At 38.3% G+C, this 24,407-nt stretch overlaps 1 protein-coding gene and 1 non-coding gene across 6 annotated transcripts in view; both read right to left on the minus strand.

Moving 5' to 3' along the window:
• Positions 1 to 24,407, minus strand: part of SESN1 (sestrin 1) — a 78,715-nt gene that overhangs the window by 27,290 nt on the left and 27,018 nt on the right. Inside the window, exons 1-2 of one of the 5 annotated variants that reach the window (XM_071548871.1) lie at positions 10,624 to 10,812; positions 9,598 to 9,700 (exon numbers count right to left, since the gene is read on the minus strand). The exons of 2 other annotated variants lie outside the window; for them this stretch is intronic. In XM_071548871.1, the coding sequence (XP_071404972.1) occupies positions 9,598 to 9,700; positions 10,624 to 10,631 (111 nt within the window). In that variant the 5' untranslated portion in view covers positions 10,632 to 10,812. Of the gene's footprint in view, positions 1 to 9,597; positions 9,701 to 10,623; positions 10,813 to 24,407 lie in introns of those variants that run through there. 2 more of the 5 variants (XM_071548874.1, XM_071548876.1) reach the window with 2 other exon arrangements.
• TRNAR-CCG (transfer RNA arginine (anticodon CCG)) lies at positions 8,322 to 8,394 on the minus strand. The gene has a single exon. It is a non-coding gene; the product is annotated as a tRNA-Arg (tRNA).

Below are 24,407 nucleotides of genomic sequence, written 5' to 3' on the forward strand. Positions count from 1 at the left end.
CTGGTAATAAGTAATCAGCATGTATAGGAGAGGTGGCACAAATCCAGGGCTGAGCATAGAGGAATTACATGAATATTGGCCAAGAGAGAGTTTAAGTTAAGAAGGCATGTGGATACAAGAATGATGGAAAGGTACTGGACACAGTTATCCTACAACCCTGCTAAGTTGCCTTGCATGCCAGCTTGTTGACATTTATGTGGCTATTAAAAAAGACAGAACAACCACAAACGAGTCACTATGCAAAACTTTTTTCTAAAAGGACAATGCTAAGGAACACTGGGCACAGAGGTGTCCAAGGCAGTTTTAAAGCAATCAGCCTCATATTGAGAGTTACTAGCTAACAATTCTCAGTCAACAGTAGCTAAGAACATGTTCAATCCCAAGCACCTAGACCATGGAAAAGACTGCAGCCTATTTAAAAGTCAGGAATATCATCAAAAGCTAAAGTAGAAACAGAAGTCTGAACTTGGCAAGTAAATGTCTTTTCCACTCCTTTTTAGACAGGCTTTCTTGATGGAAGTTGCCTATTTTAAAGCATTTTGTATTTGAGTATCCTACTAAATTCTTAACTGAGCTATATATGGTTAAAGATTTTTTTACAAAATACAAGAATATAGCAACTGATTCTTATGAACAGTTTGTTGATAGAATAGAGCAACAGCACTTACATTATAGGTTTTAAACAGTAAATAAAACCTCTAAAAGCAAATTTATTTCATGTTTTATCTGTCAACTAGCAAAGTATCAACTAAATGTTAATGGCATTTATCCTGCTATTTTGGTCACCATCAGATTTGAAGGAATACAGCTGCATCCATTTTCTCACGTTTTATACAAGTGTCTCCCTAAATGTTTTCTTCCTCTCATCACACAAAACTTCCACCAACTGTTGGAGAAGCAACACAACTGCATTTGACACTAATGTGAACTTCCTGATCGGACCATCTACAACCTTTAGCCTGTGTTCCTGGTCATCTCAGGGGGCAAAGGGAGTGGGCAGCTGCCCAGAAAGTTTGTAACTAACAGAACATTGTGAAAGGAACATGAAAGGAACTAGAGTCAGCAAATTAGATTGAAGATATTAAGCAAAGTGCCTGAAGAAACAGCAGATACTTTCTTTCAGTCTGGTAACAACTTTGAACATTATGCAAGCACACATCACCCTGGAAAGCCTACAGTTTCTGTGGAGAGGGGCACTCCATCTCCATGGCTTGCTGCTTACAAACAACAGCTCACATAAAGCACAGGATCCCATCTTAGGCGCCCTTAAACCAGTTTGAAAACTTTTTAAAGTAATGTTGCAATTATGTGAAAAGGTGGAGAAAGACCCAGAAAGAAAGCTTCCAAGGTTTTCTATTAACTTCCAAGTGGCACTTCAAGAATCTGATCCTTACTGTGAAATAATTTTCCAACTGTTTCTTTTGCTCAGTATTTTTCCAAATTGACTAGTACAGCCAAGTGCAGCTAGGCGACTCAGAAGACTGCACAGTGAAAGACATTTCAGCAGAACCCTGGGTTCATGACCTATTTTATGTAATAGCAAATCTACTTAAATATGAATCAAATGTAGATATGAGAACTCTTCACATTTAGATGGTATCAGCCTGTATATTTATCTCTTATGTACCAGTGAGGCTTGTACACCAAGTTCTTCCCTAGTAGGAAGCCCCTTCAACAAATACTGTCCCAAAATTCAGAACACAAAAACTAATTACTCAAGATTTCTAAAAGAGATAAGACTGTATAGAGAACAGCTGGGCTTTTAGATTCAGATCACTGCACACTAATCACAATTTAGTCAAGAGCTGACTTCCTTCTTGTCAGCCTGGACTCCTTCCTGCATACACCAGCCCTCCTTCATTTCGTTCACTGTTTCACCTGCCCTGCTGTTATTTCTCTACCTAACTTCAAAGAATCAGTGACTACTAAGGACAAATACAATTTTCCTCTTCTTACTAGTCTGTCTTGAATTGCTTACTGTTAACCTGGTTGGGCTGTAATTAACTGAGTTGTGCCCTGGATCTGAACATCAGCCCCGCCTGCTCACCTGACTAGACACGGCTACTACGAACACAGGTAATTACTTAATGGTACCATATGTAGAACGAGGATATGCCCTCCCTTCACAGCATGTACTAGTAGTTCCAGCAAGTGCAAATATGAAAAGTCACTGACTCAGGTTATCCAAAACCAGGCATACAGACAAAAAACAGGACACCATTATTTTGATCTTTCATTGTTTTCAGTTTCTTTTGTCACCACTACTTTTCAAACTAGCTCAGCTCTTCAATAACAGAACTAGAAGTAAAAGGGTGATGTACTAAAACTTCAGGACAACACCCCACAACCAAAGCAGGCCCACAGTACTCCTCTAAACCTCCACTGCAAAGACTTCCTATCAAAATATGCAAGAGTCTGATTCTACTCTGCTACAAGTTGCTACTATTTCAAAAAAACTTCTAGGTCTGCAAGAGCTGGTCACTTCTGCTGATGTCTTATTATTAAAGCCACTTGAAGATTGAAAATGTATGGACTGCCTCAGGAAAAACAAAGTCTGGCAGAATTTATCTGGATTTGAGCTTGCTATTATGAAGCTGAAACTTGCACGAGGTCAGTAAGTGCAAGCTTTGTTTCAGCTAATATTACATCACAACTTCCTTCTGCTTCAGAAGAACTCAAAAGGTAGAGGTTGAAAACTCTCCCTGTACATCATATACATGTAAAAGTAGAAGAAAACAGGCTGCACTCCAACCCAGTGCCTGACAGCTGGATCTACTGGTCATTAGCACAGGTGAGAGTACAAAGCCAGAAAAAGGAGTTTCTGGAAATGTAGGATGGCAAACCAGAGGCTTAGGTGGGGAGAGCAGGAAAGAGCATCCAGGTCCAAGGACTCCTAGGGAAAGACATACCCTCTACCTGTCTGCCTTAGGGACAGCCCTGCTTAGTACAGGGACTCACCCAGGACAGCAGCTTCATGAATTGCTGTGTGGCACATCAGCAAAGACTGGAAACCATATATCCCAGGCTAAAAGCAGCTTGAGGGGGGTGAGGTTTGGTATATGATTAAACATCACTGAAGTTTCAAACAGTGAAAGTTTAAGATGCGGCAGAGACTTCATGGAACTCATGGTTTTACCTAAGTCTGTAACCAAACTGCAACTAAATACTTTCCCAAGGGCCTGAGAGCTTTGCTGTATAATCTGTTGAGATGGATTCAATTCTTACAATTGAACTTTCAAGTTTTATTACTAAGCACAGCTGTTAGCAAACAGAAACACACAAATCCGATGTGAAACATAACATGGTAGCCTATCTATTCCTTCCACTGCAGCTACTGTATTTGTTTTCTCTCTTTGGACACTCACCCAAACTTGGGACAATTCCAGCTGGTTACATCAGCAGTTCATACAGCAGCGGTTACAGACAAAACCCAGTCTTCAGTGTTACCCAGTGGACTGTTATTAACAATATCCTTCTAAAATCAGCAGCATTATTTAGAGACCCTATATGTTATTAAATCTATGGCATCTGAACAAAAAAAAAGAGATGCCTTTATTCTTCCTCTTTGGAACAAATACAGTAAATCACAGTTGCACAGAGCATCTAATTATCACACAGATTTTCAGAGACACTGAATCATCATTGACTTTGCAATTAATACTACAGGCCACGGACAAACAACGTATAAGTACCTGTTAACAAAATTTAACAAAACCAGTGAAGTCCCAAAGCAAAGAGGGATTCAAAGCCTTTCAGAAGGCAAGAAATAGTTGACAGCTGGCACAACTAAGAGAATTAATGAATACAACAGCATTCAGCAGCAATTTGAAAACTGTCTGCTTGGGTAAGGCTGATTATTAAAGAAAACTCCATTTATAAACAGTGTTGATGGGATTTAAACAGCCTGTGTAAGAAGGCTTAAAAGTCAATTGAAAAGTCTGTACAGATAAGAAAGCAAAAAGAAACCATGGCCTTGAATTCTGTACACAGTGTTTAACCTTATCTCAGTCTCCTGGCACACAGCAGGGGTAAAACAGGCTGCCTTATGCTATACTTGTACAGTGCTTTGAGCTCTACTGTCTCCCCACTCTCCCCTCTCCCTTTTTTCAAAATGTATATTAAAAATCATTGACCATCCCATCAGTTACATTTAGCAAATACCAAAGAGACATAAATTTCCAGAGTCTGTCCAGGCATGCTATAATGATGAGGTGTTTCCCTTCCTTTATGCAACTGATGAGCTTGCTATTCTCTGTTAGACTTTTATAACTGTACACCTTCAGTATAACTAGCGTAAACATTGACAGTGGAGAGGCAAGTGGGGATTTCTGGGAGGAGGAGGAGTGGATGGGAGATGAGAACTTGGCCTTAAAGTTTTTATCTCCTCTTGCCTCTAGAGTATCCTGTAACACTCTGCTTCACATAAAACTTACTATGGTTTTTAATCTATGTATCCCTTCTTAAAATAAGATGACAGACAGGAACACAAAACTAGCTCTTTTTAGTCACTAATCCCTCTCCTGTCCTTTTTTCACCTTCTTATCCAAAATCCAGACTATTCTGGTAACATAAGTTGCCTATTTCTGACATACCCTTTGTAAAATGGCCAAAGCTAAAGAGCATTTAAGGTGAAAATGTACAATGCCACATCTTGTCTTGGTTTCCCTTGCCTGCAACATAGCCTAACATTTGATTTGCTTCCTTTGGTCTCACCCAGGATACAATAAGAGCCTTATGCAAAAAGCTCTGTAAGAATCTGGGCCATTGATTTGAACAAGGACTATTTAGTCATGACACACAACACCAAAAAGAACTGCTTGACACGCCAGCTCTGGGAGCAGCATTGCCATTTCAGTGCAGGGCTCTCAACAGCAGTACAGTGCTCAGCAGCAAAGCTGGACAGCCTCTGGGAGCTGAGGTTATCTCTTGGCACAGCAATTCGCTGCACTGCACCAGCCTGTCAGAGCTAGTTCAGGTGTGTCCAACACAGCACCACAAAACATGATGGAAACATATTCCCATTACTTATCTGTGATATTTATCAGCCTATGGTTTTTCCAAGGGATCGCACAAATCATTACAATAAACATAACTAGAATATTACTTGAAGGGGACAACTATTCCACTGGGAAGTGAAGTTACATTTAAGCAACAAACAAACAAGCCACAGACATTTGGGAGCACATTACATCCATGCAAATCTAGGGTAGAAATGAAAAACATCAATATACAATAGCTGTAGGGAGATTCTATCAGCTCGCTTGCTGTATTCGTATAAACCACACAAAACATTGAAATTCTGCAGGAGACAGAATATTTTCCTAACTCTTATGGCTGCAGAGTTCATTTTTAAATGCAGTTTTACTGTAAGTCAACACAACCTTGTTTTCATTATTCTGCTAGAGCATGAAACTACCACGATATCAGCAATCTTCGCTATCTTCTCACTGTCCCTTACCTTCATGTAGGTGAAGGAAGCTAAAGTCCTAGTACAAATATTGTGACTATTTATTTTGCAGCAACATTTTCATAGTCCAGTCCTTACTCTGGATGACATACCCATGGAATTTATGTTGACGAGATAGAAATATACTTAGCAAAACCAATCCCTCCTTAAAGCTCATCACTCTTTTATGCAGTTTCTACTACTGAAAAAAAGGAGAGTTACTTGGTGCTTAGTTCTGTTGGGACTGCAAAGTCAGAACAAGTAAGACAGCTGGGTCGCCCTATTTCTTGGTGTCTGCATCAATTTAACAGGATAACAGAAGAGACTCGATGGCCATTCTGTAAGGGCTACGAAGGATGAGATGAACCTTAGAAACTTAAAAAAACCACTTTATATCTGAATGCAGTCAGGCAGCTGCCTCATTGAAACTCCTTAGGAGTATTAGTCAGAGGTTCCCTGCTTCAATGCACATAGTGAGAGGATTATAATCTAAAAACATGCAGTTTGGCTCCCTCACTGTAACCTCATGATGTTATTTGGGCATTTATGAATAGCCAGATCTCCATGCAGCTGAGCTGCTAATAACATGGCACGTACCAATCACACTGCAAAGCAAGTGATCTCACCTAGGCAGCATCCGTAAACACAGCACAGCCACACAAATATGACCACCTTCTGAACATACTTAAGGTTATTCCATGAAGATTACTTACTGTGTTGCCTAGGAACACATAAATAGGGCTTTTGGGGTGTCTCCCCCCTCTCCAACTGGCCATACAGAAAACTTAAGCAAAGAACAAGAATACCTTCAAAGAGTACATTTTCTATCGTAGCAATTTTAGCATATCATCCTCTGAAGAACAATTTTTCCAAACCCAGCAATCTTCCTTTCTGCATACCTATTTCCATGAGGAAATATTCTGCTGTTATAAACAAGAACTGACAATACTTTCAGTGCCCTGTTTAAACAAATGTACACTGTTGGTGTCCCACCAATTCTTCCCATGAATGCATTTTGGAAAAGTACTGTTTAAAGCTCCCTGGACATGATAGTGAAACTGAATTTAAATTCTGGAAGCAAAAAAAAATTCAAACCCTTTGAAAGAAGTTATAAGCACCTGTGCACCTTCTTCCTTAAACCAATAGATATTGCCTACTTATTGGCAAACAGCTAGAAAAATTAAGTCTGGAATGGGTAGCTTCAATAGTCTAGTGGTCTTACAGAGAAACAGCTAAACCTCAGTTCTCCCCAAATTAGAAGAGGGTAAATCCTATTTACCAGCATTTAATCTCGCCTATACTACATCTTCCATTAATAATGCTTAAAATTGGAAATGGTTTCATGTGGACAATGTTATAGAACAGAAATTCCACTGGAGAAAATATGAAGATCAGTTAATATGTAATTTCTGGTTTGCAAATCCTGTAGGAAAATAAAGTGTATTTTTAAATAATATATTTCGTTATATCAACTACAGCAGTTGGAAAACTACAGGGGGCAAGCTCTGCTTCAGATAAGGCTTAAAAGCTTATCCACTATTGTCAATTGTATGGGCTTGTCTAAGGAAAGCGAGGACCTTTCCCCACCAGTCTGATTTGCTATTACAAAAGCTACAACACTATTTTTATTCAAAAAAGAAAGAACAACCTTAGAACATTCGCTAAACATTTTAGTTGATTTTTTTTTTCTCCCCATCAAAACCGCAAATAATTCTCTTCTTAAAGACTCCAATGCTACAAATACAGGAAAAGAAATACTGGTCAGACAACTTACTTTAGAGATACATGTGCTGGATTAAGTGGGATTTCAGAGAAAAATGGTGTGATAAAGTGGTTTAGCCAACAGCTGTGCTATTTTTGAGGTAACTTTGTAAAGTAAGCAGCTGTTTGGTTTCAATATACAGATATTGAACTCCGCCTGGCTTACCTAATGGGTGCAAAAAGGTCTAATGACAAAGTGTCAGAAAATTATTACATGTTCTTCAGTGTTTTAATCTCCATGACCACTAAGAAAATGCAATTTTCTGAAAGAAATTTGTGCAGCACACTATGAAGAATACTTAGGAATACTTAGGAAACAGTTACAAGGAAATTACAAAATTATCCGAGCTGTAGAAAAAAGGACAGATGGGACCCTTGAAAGCCTATTCAAGACTAACCTCCTGCTTCAGCAGAATCGACTACAGCTTTGTCATCCTGACAGATGTTTACCTAACCTGTTCAAAGGCTTCTAATGACAGAAGTGTCATGAATCCCTAAGTAAAGTGCTCAAGTATCCTTATTATAAAGAACTATATTTTACTTGGTACCATTATTTGAATGGATCTGTGAACACAGAATGATCTTCACTGTTATACAAAAAAAAATCTTTGCTTTCTAACAAAAGAATTTAACACACCAGCAGTTCTACTCATTCTGTGCAATCTCTGTTACTGAAGAAAACAAGTTAATGAGGAATGTACTGCTGTCTCCTCCAGGCTGAACAAGTCAAGTGATGTTGGCCATTTCTCATATGGCTTCCCCTCCAGGCCTTTCACCAGTTTTGTAGCCATCCTTTGGGCACTCTCTAGTAGCTTTATATCCTTCTTGTATTGTGGTGCCCAAAACTGCTCACAGGACTCAAGCTCAGGCAGCACCAGCACAGAGTGTGCCCTTCCAACCTGCACAGTGGATTTTTTAGGTGAGGCTCATCGTGCACAGAACTGGCCCCACCGTTTAAGTCCTGAGGTCCATCTGCCATGGCCGAGCGAGCTTGGACAGTGACAGGGAAGTCCTCGGGACTGTCACAGCCCCCGGTACTAACCGGGGCTCACCCTGCTGAGCATCCGAGATGTGACAGGATGGGATGGCAGAGAGGCATTGAACTGCCAGGGGACGGTCCCACTGAGACTGGAACTCAGGTCCTTGGGATTCGGAGTCCAGAGTGCTCTCCATTACACCATGGGACCGCCCTTACCAGCACAGAGTAAAGCAAGACAATCACCTCCCTTGACTGCTCAGCCCAGCAAAAGGTCTACCTCTGCGCTTCCTTAGCAGTAGCTTAAGTTCAGAAGGAACATTCTGCCTGTGCTCTCTTCTATTGTTTCTTTCAGTGGCAATTTATTACAATTATATCCATATTCCCTGCTCACACGAACTCTGCAAACAGAAACCAATCCTGTCCTACATACTGGAAAGCCCATATATTTTTTACCTCATACAACAGATGTCATCACATCAAAGAACAGAGATGATTATCAGCAAGCTTCTTAAGGCACACACAAAGGGAAACAAAAATACACAGCTGTTCAGTAAGAGGACCCTCAGTATACTTAGAAAAATTCACAGAAAAGCAGGACCAATGAGTCTCCCAGCAAGACCTCCCTGAAGTGCATGGTGTTCAGATTCCAAAAAAATTAGTCATACTTGATAAAAGGAAGGTGTGTGTGAAAACTCTTTTCAAGTTTTCATGGGTAGAGGTGAAACAAGTGTGGAAGTCCAGACCCCAGCCAGGGTGAGATATAGGTGATGGATGGATGGATGGATGGATGGATGGATGGATGGATGGATGGATGGATGGATGGATGGATGGATAACAGCAGGATTTGGCAGGAGTTTTATAGAGTCAGCATCAAAGGATATTTGTAACTCTATTAGGGAGGGAATTTGGGGTAGAAGGGAAAAACCTTCCATCAAATCTGAATATATAGGAAGGCAAAAATGATCCCAACCAGCTTCTAGATGAAAAGACATATAGGAGGATGTGATAGGGAAGGAAAAAAAAGGTCTCCAGCTGGAGCTGATCCAGGTGGTTAGATGTAAGCACCTAAAAGAGATTCAAAGCCCTTGAATTTATGAAAGTCAAGGTGGGCACAAAGGGAAACAGACAAGACATTTAGCTAAGGGAAGGAAACTGACAGTGATTCAACAGGACAGAAGCAGCACTGCTTGTCAATCACTACAGCCAGTGTTGCCTTAAAAAGAGCCCAACTGGGGACACAGTCTGATCCAAAGGAAAAGAACACACATACACACAAAGTTCCCAGAAAGGCCACTAGCTCTCTTTCCTGCAGCTTGTTTCAACATGTGGCTCTACAGAACATTCTGCTGTAACATGAAGAAAAGGCCTTTCTAAATGTCCCATGGTATGCTCAATTTGGTTTAGCTGTTACCTCCAGTCTCTTCACAAGGAAAGAATTCAGACTGGTAAAAGCTTGATAGATGCCACAGTGGGTATGTTCATTCACATGGATCTTCCAGAATGCTGTAGCTGTCCTGGGAAAGCCAAGTAGAATACCATTGAGCATGTCCTGCCATAAAACAGCTACATACTGCACTTGTGGTAGCTCCAGGACACTACCAGTAGCTCATCTTTGAATGCACATGACAACAAAAATCAATCTGACAACAAAAATAAGGAGGAAACAATGATAAGTGCAGCTCTGACAGTGCTGTAGAACTGAGACAAGCACCTTTCCCTTCACTGGAGCCTTGGACTAATTTGTGAACATTGTGGCAGATGAGTCTGTACAACAACACAAGACAGAGAAAGAAGATTACTGGAAAACTGTAGGTCTCAACACTCAGTGTTACAAGCCCTTTTTTCTCATCCTAAAAGTAACTTAGGACTCCCTGCCCAATTTCTAGAACTCCTGAAATTAAACCATTTTGCCTGTAGTCATACACATAAGCCCTATTTCCACCTTTATTTATCAATCAGTGCTAGGTTTTCTTCTCTGCAAAACTGGTTTCTTATTCATTCTTACGGCTCAGTTTGAGGGAATGATCAGGCACTTTATTCTACATGGAATAATTTCCCATGAGAAGTCTTAGAAAGGCACTTTTTCCTACTTATAAATTTACAATTGCATTGAAGATTGGCAGAAAGCAAACACTGTGCTAGAGCAGTTACCATAGTGGGAACCCTGTCAATGACTATGATGTCTGGGAGCTGTCATAACATAATAACAATAAATTAGTACCTAGGCGAAAAGACTAAAATCTGTTGTTTGTCAAATTATAATATGAATTAGTATAGTAATTCATTAAGGAAAAAAGCCAACATATGTAATCAAATTCAATGTGAAAACCCGCTGTACAAATATCTGATAAAGATTATTATATATTATTATTTTTGTCTTTAAATGCATTGATTTTCTTTATCCAAGTGCTGTACTCATCTGAAAATGAAAGCTTACCTTACCATCAGGAGAGGCAATTTTTTCCTACAGTGTACATCTCAAAGAGGGCTTTTAAATCTGCTTAAAAATGTAGTTGTCTTCAAGCAGCATCTGGCGGTTGTCCTTGCACTATATCTCAGTGATACCATAGGAAATATATTCAGTCCATAAACAAAAGCTTTTTGAAAACAAGTTTTATACAGTTGTACAGCTGAGCTTGCAAGTTCATTCAGGTCCAAAAGTCTAAAGTGCATGTCTAGAGAGCGTCAGTGCAAGAAGGTGTCTGAACACAAGCCAGCTTTGCTGCAGGAGCCCTGCAAGCATGACACTGTTTTAACCATTTCAGAGCTAGCAAACTCTGCCTAGAGTGAGAAACAGGTTTATGCATCCTGGAAGACGCTCAGCCATAAAGAAGGTCAAGTTACAACCCAGATGCACACCTGCAATATCACTCTGTTCCCATCATTAACTACCATAAAAAACTAGAAATGGTACTGGATTTCAAGCAGCTAAAATGGCTTTGCTGATGCTGCTCAAACCTCTATGACCACCAGATTCATTCTTTATCTACCAGAGAGTTCACCAAACTAACAGGAGTCAAAACCAGTGAGCATTCATGCAAGTTGCTATGCTCAGCAGGTAGCTCTATTGTGAGAGAAGACAAGATCCCTTGAGAAAGGAGACTTTCCACGGCCTCAGCTATATGCAGTATTTGTAGTTAAACTGCTACTGGTTATTTAAAATGGGTTTGATTAAATTGCCACAAGCTATGTGTGTACCTTTTTAAACACTGTTTACCAATGGCTTAAACAAGAAAGAGACAAAACCAAATGAACAAGAAGCTTTCATAACTCAGTGTACACTTATTTACATCTGGACTCAAAACAGCTTGTATCTTACTGATGAGCCGGGTTGTGTACGGAACAACACTTGCAAAACAGACTACTGACAAAACTATGCAAACGTTGTTCTTGCAGTACTGTCAAGTCAGCTGGGGAACAGCTACTGCTGTGGCTTCCTTGTGAAAGTGTAAGCACTTTACCATCTGATAAGAGACTCTGTAGGAGTATATTATAATACAGAAATTCAGTTCCAATTCTTCATCCTCATAAATGCACTAGGGGTAATCACTAGGTTAACACAAGCACATGTGACATATGTGCAGGTAACTGGGCTTTAAACATGAAAACTACAGGTCTGAAGCTTAAGTAGTTGAATTTGACACTGCCTATCAATACTGGATGAGCCACAGCAAGATTCCAAGTTCTGTCCCTTTTCAGCTTCAGAAAAGAAAATTAGGAAAAGTTTAGCTTCCAAAACAGTAAATTTAAATATGCATAATCCAAATATCTGCATGTTGTTTACTTGTAATTCAAAATTAGCATACAGCTCTCTGTAACTGCATTCCAAGGATTCTGCTGGATTATTGATGTCAAGTGTTGTTGAAATGCTTATTTCAAAAAATGAGTATAAATGGGGGAGGACAGAAAATAAACTCAAGAATCACTCAGACATTACCTAGACATCCAAAAAGTTTGCTGAAGAAACAGCCTTCTTTATTTCTCAGATATGGTAATACAACTTCTAAAGCAAAACTTTTAGTAATATGGTTTGAGAAATGCATAAGCAAAGCATAAGCAAATGCATAAGCAAAGACCTGTGTGTTTTAAGCCACAACAAGAAAGTTCTAGAATTGACAAATCATAAACCTCAAAAACAAAGAAACCTGCTTGTTGTATAGTCTGTGTGGTAACAGCTCAAAATGATACACTAAATTCTGGTATATTCTGTAATTAATCTTTGGAAATATTGTCTAAGATAAACACATATTGCAAAATAAGAATACTTTAATGCATATAATTTTTCAAACCTGCAATTGGCTAGCACACACTGGTTATATGACTCCAAAACATTGCTCAATAAGTGTAGCACAAAAGTTTAAATAAACCTGCAACAGTCCTTAAAGTAGTCAAGAAGGCCCGTGTGATATGCTGCTCTTCTGCCTTCATAAAACGGGAGAGGTAAAGGAGTTTTATTTGTCAAGCTTAGAAATTCAGGTCTTGTTTACCTGAGACACTCGAGAACTAGCACAGATACACTGTAGTTTTAATCAAGTTGAACTCTAGCCATAAATTACAGTGTATATAGCCAAGATTGGCATGGCTAATTTATTTTACTATCTAGAACACCCATCAAAGTAGCCTGTTTCCAGGAACACCATCTTTGTTGCACACTTGCCTAATGGATTACAGAATTCCAGGCTTTTGTTTTTCACAAAGGAAGCCCGAGCACTGCCACAGGCCCTGCTTCCCAAGACCAGCTCTGTGCAGCTGTGACACAGGTATAAAGTGCAAGTGTCTCTGGTTTAAATGTCAGCCTTGTCAACAAGGCACTTTCCTACAGACCATTTGGTCCTCTGGCCCAGTCTTAGGCCATAGGACTGCTAGAGAATAATTCTTCTCTGGGTAAGCACAAGGAGAAAAATACAATAAAGAGTGGCTACAAAGGGATTTAACTCTGGACGAGAAAAGGATTTAAAGAAAACAAGGAAAGGAAAGAATCACAGGTAGGCTTCACTCATCTCCTGTTACTTTCCTTTTAACTTAGTAACTTGAACTACATTACAAAGATTAGGCAGAAGATATAAAATGGTATCTCAAGAAGTTAAATGTATTTACAGTTTTATTGAGAGCTTAAATTAACATGATGCAACCATTCCTTTATAAGGGAACTTTTATACTTACTTTGAGCATGACATTTACCTTTCAGTTTTCAACTCAATCAGACAAAAATTGTCAAAGTCTATTACCAAGAAAATTTAGTTGTTTTTCAAATTCTGAAATTTCAAGATTCATCACCTTTTCAAATGGGCCTGCATAAACAAACAAACAAACAAAATAATCTAAATCTTTAAAGATCTTGAAAGATTTCTGTCATTCATCTGACTAAATTAGTGGGCCTTTGGTAACAATTCATATCTATTAGATAAACATAGGGCCTCGCTGCACTCTCTAAATGCTATTCATAAATTGAAAATACTTTTTTCCATAAAAGATTATATTTCAGAGATCTGGCTTTAAACTTTTTGTGCTAACCATAATGTAATGTGTGAACATGTGTGTACACAACATGTATTTTTTAAATGAAAGTGCTTTCCTGACAAGGAAACTGGTGTCAACAACAAAAGCCATAGGAGACTTCTTGCTCTTTCATTAGACCTAAATAATGAGTCAAAGCAAATAAAGAGAGTGCCCATCACTGCTTTTTCAGGAAAACTTCATGCAATCCATCTAACATTCAGTTAAAACATTCAAGTATCAAGGCCAAACTAATCTAATATTACCAAGCTAATCTGATATTACTGTAACAGAGTTCCTTGTCTGGATCTTATGTCCATATTTCACTTGGAAACAACATTATCCCTGCTTGCTTATTGTATTTTGGTCTGTGTTGTTAATGGTCAAGAACAACTTGAATTTGGTATAGTTGCTATTTCCACTAACATGCAATTAGGACTTAATAAGATGTGACATAGGCAACAGAACGACATGGCTGTAGCGTGGAACACACACTTACACAGCTCTGAAAGGGAAAAAGACTGCCAAAACCTCAAAAATTCAGACAGTTCGGTATTTCAGCATCTATTGTCCTCCTAACCTGGAATTAAAAGCAAAAATTTTGAAATGCAGAGATGAGAATATGTGGATGGAAAATAACAATAATATTACTCACACAAAACCATCTGAATTTCCTTTTTTAACCCTCAAAGCTCAACATCAACACAAATTGTCAGACTAGGAGACAGAAAGTCAGTCTAGAGAGAAGTAAAGAAGCTCAGTCAGTTAAAAAAATTACTTACATTTCACCTTAAATATATGATTGACTGAAAGGGCTAACACTGTTTACAAGATTTTATGGAGGATGGGCGAAGGACCAAAAACTAGAGAAACAAGAAAGACAGTGCTCTCATTTAAAGAAGGAAGCAGAAAAGGAACCAGCTGAGCCAGCTGAATTTCAATTCCTGAAAAAACTGGTGAAAAAAGAAAAAACAAAATCTGGCAAAGCACTTTGTAAGTGCCTAGACAATAATATGCAACTGAGTGCAAGGCAAATTCAGTTTGACATGTGTGTTGAGGACAGATCCCCAACAAACCTTTTAAATTCATCTTCTTCAACAGATAATTGGTTTGAACAAGGAAAGACACTGGCACATGTTACAATGTTGACTTGAGGCTAAGGAAACTTTATGAGATTACAGCAATATGAACACAAAACTGTCCTATGCTGAAAGCACACTCCATCAACGGCTCACTGCCAGCATTAGAAAGTACTCCACCTGGGATTCCACAGCAAATGCCCCCTAAATCTGGTTCTACACAGAATGGTGACCTGAATTAAGGAACTGAGAGAATGCTTACACAAATGAACCCATAAGATAAACCTTGTAAGGACTAAGGGAACCCAAGAGGACAAACTGGAACTTCTGAAGTTGCTTGACAAATAGGGAGAAATGTTCTGAATCACGTAAAAAAAGGAAATGCAACTCTTTGGAAAAATACTTAAATTACTGCTCTTCAATAGAAATTATCACCTATACAAAGACAGGAAAGGGAAACAAAACACTAGAGACTCTCTGCTTGAAAAAAGTTAAAATTATAAATTACGGCATCATGAAGTCAACATGAAAAAGCCAACAAAATCTCAATGTGACTCATACAGAGTAATTTGCTTGCAAGACAGAGAAAGCAAACCTCTCTGTTCTACTCAGCAGCAATATCCCACCATTTTGGTCAATGCACCCCAAAGGTGCCACCTGAATGCTGTCCCTCTATTCTCACCAACAAAAGTGATCAGATGCCTGGAAAAGACAACCAAGGAAGAAGGACTGACTACAGAGAGTAAAACCAAAACAACACAGTGACATTTGACATAAGGAGGAAGAGACTGAGAAGAGAGAGTCTTCCTAGCCTTGACTGCTGGTAGTCTTTAAAACAGTCAGATAAACTTCTCATGCACAGATACAGATATATACCTATATATATACAGCCTATATATAGTAATTGGTTCTTCCCTGGGGCATCTCAATAGATCTAAGAGCTTTCTTCAAGTCCTTCCCTACCTTCCAAAAAAGAACATTGGGAACTGCAGATCAGGCTCCACTGTGTATTTTTTAGTGTGGTTCAGCTGTCTAGAAGGCTAAGTTGATCTAAAATGTAGAAATATCAAGTCAAAGAAACAACCACCTTTCCTGCATACACTATGCAAATCTGACTGTTTAAGAACACGACTACTTTTCCGGTGTCCAAAATTATTTGGAAATACCAGAAGGATTTTATGGCTCTTGTTTGATTTGGTGAAGAACAGGGGCCTCTCATTACACAGTTTGAAAACTCAGTACAGGTAAATTACAGAAGTTGAGAGATGACCTGATTTTTTTACATCTACACATACACACACATGTATTTATATACAAACACACTCTTAAGGCTCATTAAGATGTCTAAAAATGAAGAAAATATTGGGGGGGAAATTAAATTTTTGTCAGATTCATAAATAACTCACAGAAAACTGTAATGAATGGAAATTGACATTACACAAATGTATCTTGCAAAGGTACCATTTCCTGGCAGCAAGAAAATTAAACTCTGAAAGCTCTTACTTCAGAAAATGGATGTCACTGCTTCAATTTTTAAGTAAGTTTAGCTAACTTTCAGAAGTATATATTTATATTAAGCTTCTGGAAGAGAAATAAAACTCCCTGACCTACATAGACACAAGATTGAATCAGATTATCACAGTTTTCTAACATGGCCTAGAAGGTTCTTTCTCTCAGTTACTCTGTGAGATGCTTCTTAGTCTATGCATTCTGCATCAGAGAGCCAAAGAGACTGAATATAAAAGTGACCTGATGCAAAGACAGGCAAAATGAACACTCTTCCAGATATCTCAAAGGCAATGGTCATCTAAAAATCAGTCCTTAAATTCCACAAAGTAAGAAAGGAGTTTTAAGACTTGGAAAGTAGAAAACTCAAAAGGCCCTAGGAAAAGGAAAAATGGGAGAAAAATTAACATATCAAGACTATCCATCAGGCAAGAAACAGTGAGCTGCCTCTTTAGAAGGCTCTGGGCATGAAATACATTCAATAGAAATGAAACTCATCTGCTCCCATAGCTTGGGTTGCCTGATATGTTTCATGTTAGTTGTACCTCAGGCTTTCTCTTGTCCCTCCATGGCCTCAGTCTTGCCTGACAAAGCAGTTGCAAAGTCACTTTGCTTTCAGTGACATCACAGAAAGCAGGCACGCATTTTATTGTTATTGCTGTACTGATTAATCCATGTCTAAACCTACCCTGAACATTACATACAGTCTTTGTTTACATTTTTATTACTGTACAAGTCATTCCAAAGGAATCTTTCCCTTCCCTATAATAACATTCAGGAAAAGTTTTCCAATAATAGATTAGGTTTCTAAGTGTGGTTACTGTCATAACAATTTAACCTTCAGCCCATCCTAACAACTACTGCTAGAAAAAATTCTCCCTTTGGCCAGCAGTGCATCCAAAATACTGCCAAGGCTGCTACTGGATGCTCAACAGAAGACTTCAGCAATGCAACTAATTCATGCTACCTGTCTGCTAAAGAAAATTTTAAATTGCCACTAAAGAAAGATCTTGTCTGTGACAGAAACATGGCATACTTGACATACTTACAACCCCCAGGCTTAAAGTATCAATATTTTTGTCACAATGTTATCCCAAAGAAACTGTGACAATGAAATTTCATCTGTCAAATTAAAGGCAGAGTGGTTGGAAAACAGAACTTGGTTTAATTAGAATTAGTTTTTAAGTTAAAACGCTACTGTTGAAAGGATTCTTAAAGTTTAATAATGAGAAAAACTTACTGTGCTGCAAACATATATAAGATTCCAGAGGAGCCAAGATAAGATATTTACTTTTAACAGAACAGGAAAACCTTAGGGGTTTTTTGCTGGTTTGGAAGACACGTCAGAATAAATTAAATTAAGAGATACAGAGCACACTCATGATCTATAGCCTTGAATCAATGTATTAGTAACATTAGGAGAAATAAATACTTAGACTAAATTACAGTTAGATGCATACTGAAGCTTGGACAGGAACACTGAGAAAGAAGTCCTAGGACATAATTACCTGGGGACTGCAAAGCCCCCCAAAAGAAGAATGAAATGATGTTATATTACAGGGTTATCAAGCTTTTGGAGATGGCTAAGAGATGCAGGGGAATACAGCAGAAAGAGATGAAGAAAAGCAGGCACAGACAGGCTTAAGTGTGGTACATGTCAGACAAGAAACTGGCTATGGAAGGAACCTTGGGCCTAAGTCATGTCATGTGCAGGAAAATAACAAGAGTACTTGAGCTTCTTCAGAGTGAAAATGTGATTTCATAATACTAGTTTTCTTAGATTACTCTCAGGGTAAAAAGAAGGGGGAAAAAAAAGCAGCAGTATTTAGATTATATATATGTGGTAGGTATACAGTATATCTACATGTGTGTTGCACATTGAGGAACGCAGAGAGAAATAGAGGCTGATATGGAAAGCTGCCTTCTAAAAATATTCCTAGAGCAGCTGAAAGCTGAAGTCCCATTTCTGCCCAAAATAAATTTTGGTTCTTGGAATACAAAGACAAAACTTTGTTCTATATGACATGGAAACAACAGAATACACAATAATTGAGATATCCTCTCTCTCTCTCTCTCTCTCTATTTATATATATATATATAAGGCATGTGAAGGGAAGAAGCAGCAATTATAATACAGCACTTATTACAGACTTGAATGATGAAGAGCAGGAAAATGTCATCAGCAAGGCATAGAAGAAAAGAACAGGCTGACTGTGTTAAAGCTCTTCTGGACCTGAGCCATCTAACAAACACGGGAAACATTCTGGGAGATAAAACGCTTCACAAAGCGCACTGAGACAAAGTGTTTGCTTAGGAGATCGGGGCTTTTTTTTCCAGTACTGTAAGGTAGGTTCCACTCCCCTTTGCAACGTTTGGTACTTTATAGCCACTTAAACATCTGGCAAGTTAATATTATGATCTTCTAAGAACCACAAAGATTATCAAGACCTCTAAAATCTTGAATTTACATGTCCATAACACTTGATTTGAACTTCAGCTGCCCTATAAAGAGAGCACTTCCTATGCAGAACAATGCAGTGTCACCAAAGGAGAAGCCTGAATGACAGTACAGCCTGTGATATTATAACAGAAGCATTGCTTTCTGAAGTACTTTGGAGAATTGCATTTAACGTTGATATTTAACATTAGTTCACATTTAACTAAACTTTGTAAACATTTTGTTTTTGTTTTTTTTAGGCTGAAAGCAAAATTTAAAATTCTTCCTAACTTAATACCCAAGGGTCACATTAACAGCAATAGCTCCTTACTGATACTTCCCTATTACAGCAAACTATGTGTCAGCTGAACAAGCCAACTGGGAGTTGTCTGCTTCAGTCAAAACTTTATTTTCATATAAAAGCTAAGAGTCTGTACACCTACCTCAGAAGAATAACTCTAAACCTGGCAAAAGAGCCAGGGTATAGATTTATTTTTTACTGCAGTATCTATCAATACCAACAGTGCATAACTGCTTCCTAGTCAAACTACCTAAACAGGCCAATAAAAAATTCCTGGGAGACAAGGAATCAGTTCTCCAGAATCCGGTGCAGGTTTGAATTTTCTGCTTATCACCAAATTCGTTTTGTGATGCTGTTATTCTGGAAAGCAAACTAACATTTCCTATCTTCTTTTCCTATTTCTGAATCCATGGGAAAAGAAGCAGCACCATGAGGGTTGTATTTTAATTGCTGGTGCAAAACTATTCAGTCTACTATTTATTGATTGATAATGCTCTGAGACAATCATAGGAAAGGTTTAAGATACTTAGGATTTCCATATGTAAATCAGATATTAGAACAGGGCCTAATTACAGCCTAAATCTCCCCTCCTCCCCTCATGATGAAGAGATACAGTACACAGCTTTCACTGCAGTTGATGAAAGTGATTAAAATAGAACTTGCTGTGCAGTTGCTGAGAACCACAGTCTTGTTTTCTGCAGTTTCAGCATTTCCAGAACTTGCAGGAAAGCATAAATAGACTACAACAATGAAACAGGGCTCCACCAGAGATCTGAGACAATGTGTGCAAACACAGGAACTTCCCTTTTTCAACTCTTGGTAGTCCGCAATTTGCAGAATATCCTACATCAAAAAGTTTAGAAAAATGTATGTTGGACATGGGAAAGTGTTAAATTTGCCCTTGACTAAATTTCGAGTTTATATTTCCAGAATTTAAACAGGCAGCAATTTGTGATGAGGATTCCATTTTCTATGTAAGTGAAGAGAATATCAGCACTCAAGGTGGGACAATTTAGGTTGTGTGCATGATTTTGAACACAAGCAGCACCTGCATAAACTCCCACTAAGCTCCAAGCCGGCAAACTTTGGCACTGTGACACAACACTGATGTTGCTGCCCCGGGGTACAGGATAACTTTTCTCACAAGAAGTTTCTTGACACATCACAGACTGTTGGGAGTCCAGAAATTTTAGTGAACAGTGACATTTATACCCATGTTCCAACCGTAATGTTTTTCCCCCATTGTAGCTCCAAGGAAAAGGACTACACAACCAGACTGCAGAACTGAGGACAGAGCCCAGTTTTACCCTGACACCTCCACTTACAACTGACCTGACAGCTCCCTCCAACTCCCAGGCAATGCCCACAATTGCTGCAAAGTTTTCTGAGGCATGTAAAGGGAAATCCTTTTTAATATTTATAGCCTTGACAAATCCGAGTGGTAGTCATGGGAAAAAAAACCCCACATCTTGTGTAGCTGTGGTAGTTTTGTGCTCCTGTCAAATATCCAAAGATCCGCTGCAAAAAAAAAAAATGGATAGACTGTTTCAAAGAAAAGGTCATAACTTTCTAAGGAAAAGTTAGGGCATACTCATGTGGGTTTTGCACAAGGTGTTGCCTCAGTAATACAAAGCAATACTAACTTAGAAAGAAGTATGGGTATAGCTATAAAACTCAAATAAAGACATACTAATGACAAAAGTACTTCTAGTGTTACAGTTTATAGCTGTGGATAAAATGAAGAAGAATTTGTACTGTGGTCATTTTAGACTGAAAAAAACATTTCTGAGGAGAAGCATTATTAAATAAAAAAAGGCCTTAGAAGGTGAAGAAATAACAGAACCTATCTTGATACAGGGTGATTTCCATAACCTATTTGATTTATAAATTGATTAAACAATTACTGAATAATGCACTTCTTCCTCCAAAATCAAACCATGATCAGTGTTTACTCCAACTCTTGATTTAGTGGCCTTGAACATTAGATGAGTCACTTGCAATCTGTCTTTTTGTTTCAAGTCCTTTTTTACTCCTAAATACATCTACTTTATGGGATTTCATTCTTTTCCTTCAGTTTTTCGAGGGAGAGGTTACAGCCACCTGTCTGCAGAAGTAAAGACAGACAAGAGAGGGTTTAAGTTTCAGTATCTGGAGCTTTTACAGTGACTGAACAAACTGTTTACATATTTCTGCCTTAGTTTCCTAGTTGAAACAGAATGGTATAACTCAGTCCAATCCCTCTGTGTAGAAGGCAATTATTTATCAGCTTCCTTTTGGCAAAGACTTCTTTCACCTCTTTTTTTAAGACGCTGAGGGTACCAAGGTGTTTCCTGCTCAGCCATTTATCACAGCAGGTTTATGATTTATTTTAAAAAGAAACACAAGATAAAAAGAATATCACAGAGAGCACAGTGCTCCAGAGTAAATGGAATATAATTCTAATCGCCACCAAGACAGGGGTCCAACACTGAATATTCTCCTACCAAATCAAGCACCATTAATGCTTGTTTAATCACAGCATTGTACAAACTGCTGATGTATTCAGGAATTACTGCCCCTCCTCATTCCTCACAGTGACACTGTTCACAGTAATCTGAACAAGTCACGTCTATCACCAGAGATTACCAAGTTTTATATACACACACACATATATATATATGCACACATGTACAAGCACTCCCCACCATGCTAATAAAACTCTGGATTTCTTCTGTCAGGTCTCACCTTCTCACAGGTGCATGCTGTTCCAAAAACTAGTCTGAAGAAATTAACTCTTATATGGCTTTCACCGTAATTTCTAGATTAAGACTCTTTGTTGTAAGAAACAATTAGCACCAACTGATGGAACTCTTACTTTGGTTGGGCTTTGAAACTGATACTAAGTTCATAATAACTTTGAAGTCACTACAGATTTGATTTTTTTCTTTGCTGACACAACAGATATGTACCTATGTCCTCCAGGAAACATGTAATTAAATTCCTGAATTCATTAAGTGTTTGTGCTTTGCCTATTTCCTGGGCTGCAAGATGAAAGACAAGTGAGCATGACTGAACCTAAATATTTCCATCATCCAAAGATAAAATTTTGGCTTCTAGCATCTAAAATAAATCCAAACTTTTTTAAAAAACTTCACCTTTTCCTTGAAGATTTAAAAGAAGAAACTTAAACACAAGAGGACTTTGAACTTTTTTCCTCTTAAATTTATCTTTATTATTTGTAAACACTGCATCCTCTCAGCGCAAGGAATTATTCAGTTCTTCTGTGAGCTACCCAACCAATCCACTGTTCATTTTCCAATCCAAACATCTGTACTTGCCTTCCCCCATCTGCTGCTCTTCTTCTTGAGTTAATTTACCATCTCAATCGCTGCAACTTCCTTTTCAGTTCCACTAGACAATGGATTGGTGCTTTCCTGAATGAGGATGCCTTCCACCTTTTCTATAACTCCGTCTTTTCCCCTTTACTAAACTGAGGCGAGAAGAAGAAACCACTAGCAAAGGCTCATGTCCTTGGCTTTAAGAGAAATTTATTTTGTTTTATTGTCAGGAACTCATCTATGCTAGTTTTTCCAAGATTAAAATTAAGATATTAAAAAAATAATATGACAAATGCAATGATAAGCCAAGAGCAAGAGCTCCCATACATATAGATATATATATACACATGTATGTGTATATATATATATGTATGTATGTATTCACAGAATATTCTGAGTTGGAAAAAGGGACCAACAAAGACCACAGTGTCCAACTCTGAAGTGAATGGGCTGTATGGGGATTGAACCCATAAGCTTGGCTTCATTAGCACCATGCTCTAACCAACTCAGCCAACCTACTCCCCACATATATGTATATATATACAAAGACACCTACATTTGTTTTAAAGCAGCCTAGGGAGAAGGCCATTTTGAAGCAACACAAACACATTCCTTCAAACCACTGGAACCATTGCTAAACATTTACTTGGGTTTGCCTGTGTGCAGTGTTACCCACTAGGCTATTTCCATGGTATTTAATAAAGCAAATGTGCTGAGATGCTACAGTACCCAAAGCAGTCAATCCATGGCACATTTTAGTCATATATGTATTGCCCAGGTTATACAAACCTGTAAATGTAAGAATCTTACATGAAAAATAAAACAAATCTGTAGTACATGAATCCTACAAGCTGAAGACCCAGAAGGCAATAAACACAATTTATAACTTTTTTTTTCGGTCTCACTGCGTTGGGATTTGGTGGGAGCCAAGAATGAACTAAAAGATGAGACTCAGGAATAGAAGTTTCCCAACAGCAGACTCAGCAGCTTCAAAACCAAACCACTCTACCATTTCATCATACTGATCTACATTAAAATATGTGGCCTAAAAGAATTTTCTTAGACTACAGTAAAACAAGTTTAAGTAATTCCTGGTCTCCCTGCAAATAATGCACATGGCCAAAATCCAACATGTACTTCTTGAGAATTTTTAATAATTATTGGAATGGTGTGTGAGCAAATGGAATTATAAATCTCATACCAACAGTTATTTCCAGACTGACATGACTTAAGACAATGGTGTTAAACCACTTATACACAGACTTTTGGTTCTGCTGTGTGTAGGATCCTCTTTTGCCATTATCAACACATCAGTGCCTTACAGCAGTATGCAAAGTGTCAAGAAATTTAGCTACTAGTTGTTTGCATTCCTCTCTAACTCTTCTCTCAGGAAGAGGACTGTATGTGTGATATTTTCTTCTTGTACAACCTTTTATTTATTTTTTAAATACGCTTGATGTGCTCTTGTTTTTTTAGTTTTTGCTTGTTTTTGGGGGTTTTTCTTTGTTTTTGTTTTTACACTTACAGGGGGAAAAAGCATGTGCAAGAGTTCTAGAATATACTTGTTTCCCCTTGGGCATTTAATTCATAATCTAGAAACACTCACCTGCAAAATGAATAACTCTCTGCTGCCAAATTCCTCCCTATGCTTCATTTTTTCAATCACAGTCTTTCTGAGGCATTTGCAATCTAAGGCCTCCTTTTACAATGCTAAGCCTTGTGCATCTTTAAAGTACTGGAAATTACTGGTGATCTGACAAAATCCAGGACTGCTCTACCAACTGAGAAGAAAAAACAACAAAGTGGAGTTGTTAAAAAGAGAGATATTACACTGCTTGGGTCAAATTGTCCCAGAGTAAAACAACAAATACACCAACACTAAATTTTGTCCTATCAATGTCTCTAGGTACCCATCACCCACTATTATTAAATTACAATTACTAAAACTAACTTCTTACTTTGGCAATTATTCTAAGAACGGGCAGTGCATTTAACAACATTCCAAACACTTCTCCCAGTTTCTTCTATGTAGTTGTCTGAACTAGTGTAAGCTACTGTTAGCCATACTAGTCAACAGAAATAAAG

The sequence above is a fragment of the Pithys albifrons genome, chromosome 2, assembly GCF_047495875.1.
Source record: "Pithys albifrons albifrons isolate INPA30051 chromosome 2, PitAlb_v1, whole genome shotgun sequence".
Lineage (NCBI taxonomy): Eukaryota > Metazoa > Chordata > Aves > Passeriformes > Thamnophilidae > Pithys > Pithys albifrons.